The 9,187-nt window shown below is 30.6% G+C and overlaps 1 protein-coding gene across 1 annotated transcript; it reads right to left on the bottom strand.

The window, feature by feature from the left end:
* Positions 1–3,447: 3,447 nt before the first annotated feature.
* On the bottom strand, positions 3,448–8,153 carry LOC111042723 (phosphoglycerate mutase 2-like). The gene is made up of 5 exons (XM_022327422.1): positions 8,046–8,153; positions 5,654–5,762; positions 4,807–5,039; positions 4,384–4,648; positions 3,448–3,614 (listed from the first exon to the last, which is right to left on the bottom strand). Exons 1-5 carry the CDS (start codon positions 8,151–8,153, stop codon positions 3,448–3,450), a joined length of 882 nt encoding a protein of 293 aa, XP_022183114.1.
* Between the last annotated feature and the right edge of the window lie 1,034 nt (positions 8,154–9,187).

Below are 9,187 nucleotides of genomic sequence, written 5' to 3'. Positions count from 1 at the left end.
TCATTTGCCTGCGGGCTCCCATGCCCCCCTTCACATTTTTATTTTAAAATTTAAAATTTTATCAATAGTTTTTTTAAAAATGATTTTTATTTGGTTCCTTATAAACTCATTTGCCTGCGGGCGCCCATGCCTCCCTTCAAATTTTTTTTCCATAATTTACCTCTAGTTCAATTATTTCCAAACCGTTTTTTAAATTTTGATGGCCAGTTAGTGCTTCATAAGTATTCATTATTTCATTAGCTTATTATTGTAAATAAAACTATGAGTTTAGGAATAGTGATATTGTACACTGCAGACTTTAATATTAATTTTTAATACACATTTTTTCATGTTTTTTTTAATTTTGATTCTTAAAAATCTTTTGCCTGCGGGCGCCCATGCCCCCTTCACATTTTTTTGCTTTAATTTAACTATAGTTCAATTATTTCCAAACCGTTTTTTAAATTTTGATGGCCAGTTAGTGCCTCATAAATATTCATTATTTCATTAGCTTAGTATTGTAAATAAAACTATGAGTTTAGGCATAGTGATATTGTAGACTGCAGTCTATAATACTTGTTTTTAATGTACATTTTTTGTATTTTTATTTTATTTTGATTCTTACAATTCATTTGCTCGCAAACGCCCATGGCCCCCTTCCAATTTTTATTTTTAAATTTAAATTCTATTATATTTTTTATTAATTTTTTTTATTTTGTTTCTTACAATTCATTTGCCTGCGGGCGCCCATGATCCCCTTCAAATTTTTTTTATAATTTTACTCTAGTTCAATTTTTTAAAAACATTTTGTAAATTTTGATAGCAAGTTAGTGAGTTATAAAAATTCATTGTTTTGTTATCTATTAATTGAAAATAATTCTATGAGTTTAGGTATAGTGATATTGTAGACTGCAGTTTTTAATATTTGTTTTTAATGTAAATTTTTTTTATTTTGATTCTTAAAACTCATTTGCCTGCGGGCGCCCACGCCCCCCTTCCCATTTTTATTTTTAAAATTAAATCCTATCAACATTTTTTATAATTTTTTTTTATTTTGATCCTTAAAATTCATTTGCCTGCGGGCACCCATTTATCAAAAAATAAAACAAAATCTTACTAAAATATTAATACTAACTAGTGACTTCTTAAATGTACATCCAATCATACTTTCAAGTTGATGCACATATAAAAGTCTTTATCACCTTTCGCATATGTTGTATGCTTCAAGTTGTTTCAAGTTGTAATAATTAAATAAAAAAAGTTCAACTTGATAAGCGGACACAAAAAAAGAAAACCAAATAAGGATCTTTTTATTCTAAGGGTCCCACTTAACCCTCTGTCTGTCGCGCGCCAAACGGGGGTGATTAAACTAGCACCCCCCATACTGCCCAACTCGCGCGACTATGCTGTTAAGTCAGAGGGTTAAATAAGTTGTACAAAGGTTAGTACGCCTAAGCGCTATGGAGAGTTGAAGCTGTGGTGATGATAGTAGGCTAGTGGTAGTATACTATCATCACTGGTCGAGTGCATTGCAATGATCTTTTCCTACTAACTACCAAGGAATTCGATATTGTATAAGCATAACAATAAAAGAAAATATTTAAATATTACCAAGATAAATTAGAACCTAATTAAGTATCATAATTTGTATCCACAGTTTTAAAGCCAGTCGGCTAGCGTTGTACCAGTACTTTTAATTAATAATAACTTAAATACAGTCAACACTAATTAGTGATTTGTCTATCACAAAAAATTATAAAAACTGATTTAAAAATTCTAATGTATCAAAATATGTAACAAAATCTTATGATGAGTTATTGTGAGGTTATCAGTATTTATTTATTCATTCGTTTTAATTTAATATAAGGTTTAGTGTATTAAAATAATATTGACTTAGAATTCCCAAAATGTTTTCTTCTGACTCCTTTCCACATTGCACATAATCTATTTTTTCTAACTTATTAATTAAGACCTAAACAAAAATACAAATATTACTATATTTGAATTTTTTGTATACTTTTTCAAAATGTATGCTAGTTACAGTTTGAAACACAATATTATTTTAATTCAAACATAAAAGTATATAAGTAAAAAATAGCTTTAACGCAAATGAGCCCTTAGAACTCTTTAACAATAATTCCTTGTATCCATAATAACCTTCATTCAATAAATAGATCATTTTATTAAACTGAGGTAAAGTCAATAAAACTCTGATCATATTTTTTCAAGTTTTTCTATAATTAAACATAAAATAGCGTAAAGCTATGAGTTTAGGTTCGTATACTTAAATACTGCAGATATTATAGACTGCAGTCTTCAACATTTATTTTTAATGCACATTTTTTCATACATTTTTTTTTTATTCTTAAAATTCATTTGCCCGCGGGCGCCCATAATCCCCTTCAATTTTTTTTTCAATAATTTAACTTAAGTTCATTGCTTTATGTTCTAATTATCGTAAATAAAGCTACGAGCTTAGGAATACTGATATTGTAGACTGCAGTCTTTAATATTTGTTTTTAATGTACATTTTTTCATAATTTTTTTTAATTTTGATTCTTACAATTCATTTGCCGATGGGCGCCCATGGCCCCCTTCCCATTTTATTTTTAAATTTAAATTCCATCAAATATTTTTAAAATTTTTTTTTTTTGAACCTTAAAATTCGGAAAAGGTGAAATGTTAAAAAGTTTACTTTGAGCCGCAATCGGGCGAGTTAACTTAACCTAATCCTACGATTATGTGGTTGTTACGTAACAGAAAGTATGTGTTGTGATACTTTGAGACTAAATAGAACTATAAAATAAATAGTATACTACTGTATTTGGAGGAGTAGCTCTTTCCATAATGTGTAGATTGACCCTTGGTAAGACATTGAAGGAGAAGAGTCGTACGGAACAAAAGTGAGATTTCTCTGATGCGAAACAGAGGTTCAAATACAATGGAGCGTAATCCGAGGGAAGAATCGAAAAGCATTCCCACTGTCGGACTTCTCGATTAAATATTTTTAAATTAATAATAATTAAAATTTTATGGTATAAATATTTTGGCTCAATTATATCTATATTATGTTGAATTCAGAACTTAGAAGACGGGTGTAGTGCAGTCACACTTCTATTTTGAAGAAGCACCAAGACACTTTGAGTAGGTACCATTATTCTACACCAGATCCGACAGACAACGCAGTACCAACGACTTGGCGACTGAACGAATAAGTAAGTCGATAGGTCCGTCCATTGCAGTTCAAATAGTGGGGGCGCAGTTTCGACATCCCGCCACAGCCCTCATTAAAATAATAGTACTATCACATAAAAAACAACCACTGTAACTCAAACTGTCTTATTAACACTTATTAACAACATTTAAACTGAGTTATTAACACAAATCACAAACGACGATACAAAGGACACGCTGCGGTACTGGAGCTGCTTAATTGACAATCGTCGAGTTCTTTATCTTCAGTAACTATCATTTTGCTTTGCCCTGGGAAGCTACGACGTCCATCGCCTTTTTGACGGTTTCTTCATCACCCAAAAACTTCATGGAAGTCAGGGGTTTTAAATTTTCGTCAAGCGTATATTCAAATGGTATGCCCGTCGGCAAGTTCAACCCCATAATCCCTTCGTCAGTGATGTCTGTAAAATAATATAACGCATTACTTAACTAAAAATCCGATAGCAAAATTCTTGTATGCCTTAAAAAATTATAATAATAATAGACTTTTAAAATGAACTTAATACGTTTTTTTTAAACAACATATTCAGACTGAACAGTTAGAGTACTCTACGTGAACTTTCAATATGAAAAAATCATTATTATCAATTGATTTGCTGCCACCACTCGGCAGTCGGCACTCATAATCTTGATATTTACTTCATACAAATCCGTCCAAAAAATTACGCCAAAAATGTTTGATTAAGTAACACTTGTTAGCACGTTATAAAGTTACTTTTTTTGTAAAAATCTTAAAATTAAATTGAAAAACCCTGATTTTATTAAGTTGAGTGCCTTAAAACTCTAAAATGCTGTAAATAATAAAAATAATAAAAAATTATTGTCAAAAAATGCAAAATAAAAACTTCTTATTCTGATTCCGAAATACCTAACACTTATATATCGACGTGTGTTGAAATCCCAACCTTAACAATAATACGTTTTACATTGGATGTGTTAAAAACGCACTTGAATTTTCGTAATTTTAGTCAGTGTATCTTATATCTGCTGTTATAATGGAAAAGGTCTGCAGTGATGGCTGTAAATTGTGTCCTGACTCATTTGTTTGTAAAGTTCGTGGGGACCTGTTTGTCTATATTATACTCGTCGTGAGAATTAAAAAAACAAATCAGTCGACCGAATCCCCAAACTCGTAGCCGAGATTGATAAAAACAATATTACTTCACTCACTGTCTAAATGTTTTATTATGCCCCTAAGGCTATTTCCATGAGCTGCTATTATAATCCGACACTCTTTTTTGATCTGAGGGACAATAATACGATCCCAGTATGGCAACGTCCTTTTTATCGTCATTTTTAACGACTCGTGTGTTGGAAACTCACACTGTGCTGGACCGTCTGCGTAACAGGGGTTGTTTTTTATGTGACTATAATGAGGGTGATCAACCTTCATTGGCGGTGGCGGGCTGTCGAAACTGCGCCTCCACAATTTGACCTGCAACAAACAAACCTATTATGATTATTTATTTTTTTCCTTGCATAGTCCAGGAGAAGAAAACAAGAAAATTTCATTCATCATAATAACAAGTAGGTAATAACGATTGTGATAATATAACTAATGTCATGATCGCCGCGAGTTGAATTTTAATATACCTTATCTTCACCGTACTGCTTCGCGGTCTCGGACTTATTGAGGCCAGTAAGACCTCCGTAATGCCGCTCGTTCAGTCTCCAATTTGTGTGCACTGGGATGTTCGTCTGATCTAATTGGTTTAGAATGGTACTCAGTGTGTCTTTGGCCCTCGTCAAGACGGAAGTGTAGGCGACATCAAACTGATAACAACGTTGTTTTAGCGTTTTCCCAGCCGTAATAGCTTCTTCTACTCCTAAAAAATACAATAAAATATTTTAAAATTTTAACAAAACTAGTATACAATACTAGTTAATATCGACCATTTTTAAATATACTACATATTCGACTAAAATAATCATATATACAATATGCATGTATAATACAATAACTAAAAAACATTTCCATGGCCCATTAATTGTTACTTAACTCGACCCTACTGTCTAGTAATCTCATTAGTTCTTACATTGGAATTAGGTACAGGCATATAGTCCGATACCTGTATAATAGGTACCTACGCTATACAAAGTTAAATATTAATATAACTTAATAGTTATAATTAAAAAGTAAGCCCTAGATCCTAAGGATTGTTATTAGTATTTTATTTTCATTCAAATGTGTTGCAAAAAATGTTTTTTTTATTTTAATTTGATTTGAAAAAATCATAAATTCAAAGCCACTGAATAAAATGTATACGGTTTTTAAAAAATTAATTATGACCCATACATACTAATGTTGTATATGTTAAGGGTGTAAGAATTTTTTTTCGGAGCACAAGAACTTATCTAATATTAAAATAATAAAAATTGCTTAAATTTTTTCAAGTAAATATTTAAACTATATTGTACCAATATAAATTTTAATATTTACCTTTTGAACTCAAATGGGAATCATACCAACCACAGAACAAATTTTTTTTATTCCATTCGCTCTCTCCATGCCGTATCATTACAATTGTAAAACTTTTAGACTTGGACTTCTAAAAAATACGAACAAAATTTAAGGATATTAGCCTAAATAAAACCTGCATAGTAAGACATAATGTAAACTTTTGTAAATTTGTTGCAGCCATTGGCCCAGTGTCGGCCTGGCCAGGGCAGCAAGGCAGAGGCCCTCACCTTTTTTTTTTTTATATATTCTAGCATAGGCACCTCAAATAGTGATGGACGGGGACTTAATAGCCTAGGGTGCTAAGTATTGTTGAAGGCTCTTTAGGTCATTAGTCATTACATACATGTGCGATTAAATTTTGGTAATTGGGTCTCGCACAAATATATACAATTAATGAGCAAAAAGATTTTAAAGGATAAAAACTTATTAACATTGAATATTTGAATACTTTCGGTTTATTGGAATAATTTTGTTTTTAAAATACAAGTATTCTCTAGGTGTTTTGTTGTCATGCAACATTAAATTCTCTTATCGCATCATAATGGTTTAAAAATACGAGTATTTATTATTTTTCGTAAATTATTTTTGTTCTATTTTTGGATACTACATGCAGTGCCGGCCCAAGATATGGGCGAACCAGACAGTTGCCCGGGGCAATACTTTTTTAGGGGCGCTTTTAATATATGAAAATATTCATAAATTTTAGCGTAATATTTATTCAAATTGAGTATTGACAATATTATACCTAAATGACTAAATTATCCACGACAGAATATTCTGTTGTATAAGGATCTACTCCTATTTTAGGATATTGTGTAAGGATCTACATTTAAAACTTAACGATCAGAATAAAGATAAGACAGAGTGCGATTTGAATGGTATAGATTTGTGTAATGAAATTGACATTGTAAGATCATTATACTCTAAAAAAGATAGCTGTCCATTGGAAATTTTAACATTTATTAATGATAACAAATTACAAGATACCTTACCAAACTTATGGGTCGCTTTAAGAATTATGATGACTATTCCTGTAACTACTGCAAGCTGCGAGAGAAGTTACAGCAAGTTGAAGTCAATAAAAACGTACTTGAGATCAACAATGCCAGATGAACATCTTAACAATTTAACATTAATCAGTATAGAAAATGATATAGTTTCTAAATTAGATCTAAACGAAGCAATACAAAAAAATGTTTATTTAAAAAAAATTATTATTAATAATATTTATTACATTGTATACGATTAAAGAAATAATCTGAATACATATTAATTATAAAAAATAAAAATAAATTGTATCCAAATAAGTTTAGCAATCCTTTACATCTCCATAAATATAAGAATTTAAAACAAAATATGTAGGTATGTATAAAAAGTATTAAATGTAGGTACTATAGAGCATTTGATTAAGGGCGCTTTCCAAAAAATTGCCCGGGGCATCAAAATACCTTGGGCCAGCCCTGACTACATGTTTCTCATAATATGATAACACTCATACAATATAACGATAATACGATGTATAAATACATATAAATTTATATAATGATGTTGATGAAGAAAACATTTTACCAATTGACTGTAACAAATGTAATAGATGCATTGCATGTGCGTATATCACAATTAGAGAACTTGCATTTAATTCCAATACTTTTAATAATTTATTTGTTTTGTATAAATATGTACTACTTCTACCATCAACTCAGGTAACGTGTGAAAGAGTTTTTTCTAAACTTAAGTTAGTTAAATCAAAATTAAGATCTTCTATAAGACAAGAACATTTAACTCCATTAATGCTAATGAATGTCAAGAAAGATATAGAGATTGATAAAGAACATATTATACAGTTTGTATTCAACAATAATACATTAATTAATATGCTACAAAAATATTCATGTATAATGTATATATTTTATATGTATGTAAGACATCACAAAACATGACTTTCACAATTTCAACCCAATCTTAGATAAATTTTGATAAAAAAATTGAGGCCCTAAAAAAAAACCCTGCCTAGGCCTTTCATAGCCCAGGCCGACACTGCATTGGCCTTAGACACCGAGGCTTTAAACTTTAATTTTTAAAAAAACCTGTGTAGTAAATATTATATTATTTATATATATATGTGCATTTATATATACGAGTATTACGTAGACACATAGTACAGTCTGGTTTTAAACATATAACTTAATAAGTATTATATAAACAGTAAGAAGGACTGCCGCAAGGTTAAGCAGCCATAATATGGTTGGTTGGAAGGTAGGTACTCCTATAAATAGCATTCTCGTATTAAAACTCTTCACCACGCCACAGTGGCCACACCAGTTTGAAACAGACATAACAGTATTATTAAAATTGTGAGACTAAATCTTACTTTGGCAATATCACAATAATTTTTATGAGAAGTGTTCCTGGAAGTTATACACCATATTCTTGATTGTTCGATTCTTTTAACAAACTGTTTTCTAAGTGAACTAAACATTATTTACAGACAAACTGTATGTAATAATATCAAAAACTATTTAAGTGTCTGGACTTGAAGATTTATTAAATTAGTACTATAATAATATTTATAAACATTCAACAAGCATCAATCTGGCTACTTGTTTCTGTGGTAATACATTTCGAATAAACTTAACATGTATTCAACTTTTTAGTAGGTATTCAATACTGTCACAATTGTTTGGAGTTTAATTTAATTCCATTATTATCCCATGATAAATGATAATATTTATTCTGGGCATTGAATTATTTACGTATTACCTACTAAAGGCCGAATTTATCTGCATTTTAAATTGTAAAATATGCATGCAAATATGCACTAAAAAAATGCAAAACATGCAAAATAGAATTAAATTGTTTATTAAATATTCATAAACAAAACGTATGGATGTATATTATACCAAAGATGCAATACAAAAATCTAATTTGTTAAATTGTAATTTATTTTATAATCATTGATATCTACATGGTAAAAAATATTTTATCAAAATTAAATAATAGATGCATTGGTACTATAAATAGGAAAAAAGTACGAACAATATAATGTTGTATGTTAATTGGAAAAATAATAAGTTATCAAAGTATGTTCCACGTTTATTTCTGTGAAATTATGACGGCAATATGTAAGAATGTACATGTACAGTGCCGCAACAGCCGGGGGTGCTAGGGGTGCAAAGAACCCCCGGGCCCCCTGTAAATCATAACAATGGGCCCCGGAGCCAGTGGCCGAACTATTTGGAAATTGTTTTCTTTTAAAATATTTATTTGTTATTTAAAAATAGAAATAGAAAATATTATTAACTTATGAGTATGTTTAACAGTTATCGCAACCCGCATCGCCAAGACACGCCATACAAGACGTCTTATTTAGGTCTTCGGTGTATTTTATAGGTAGTGACATTTCCAAGAACAATTTATACATGTACAGAAAAATAATGGTTAGTCGTTGCCGGATAAATTGAGCAGGCATCGGCGGCGGCGGCGCGATAACGAAAGACCAGGGCCCAGGGGTAC

The sequence above is a fragment of the Myzus persicae genome, unplaced genomic scaffold, assembly GCF_001856785.1.
Source record: "Myzus persicae strain clone G006 unplaced genomic scaffold, MPER_G0061.0, whole genome shotgun sequence".
NCBI lineage: Eukaryota > Metazoa > Arthropoda > Insecta > Hemiptera > Aphididae > Myzus > Myzus persicae.
Note: the sequence above shows the minus strand (reverse complement) of the source record. Positions and strands in the feature narration are given on the sequence as shown.

Bases quoted from the DNA above. Each gene is read 5' to 3' on its own strand.
- LOC111042723 (XM_022327422.1), bottom strand. From the start codon at position 8,153: ATGTTTAGTTCACTTAGAAAACAGTTTGTTAAAAGAATCGAACAATCA. The intron at 5,763-8,045 runs GTAAGATTTAGT...CGTATTTTTTAG, and splicing joins ATTATTGTGATATTGCCAAA to AAGTCCAAGTCTAAAAGTTT. The intron at 4,649-4,806 runs GTATATTAAAAT...TGTTTGTTGCAG, and splicing joins AGCAGTACGGTGAAGATAAG to GTCAAATTGTGGAGGCGCAG.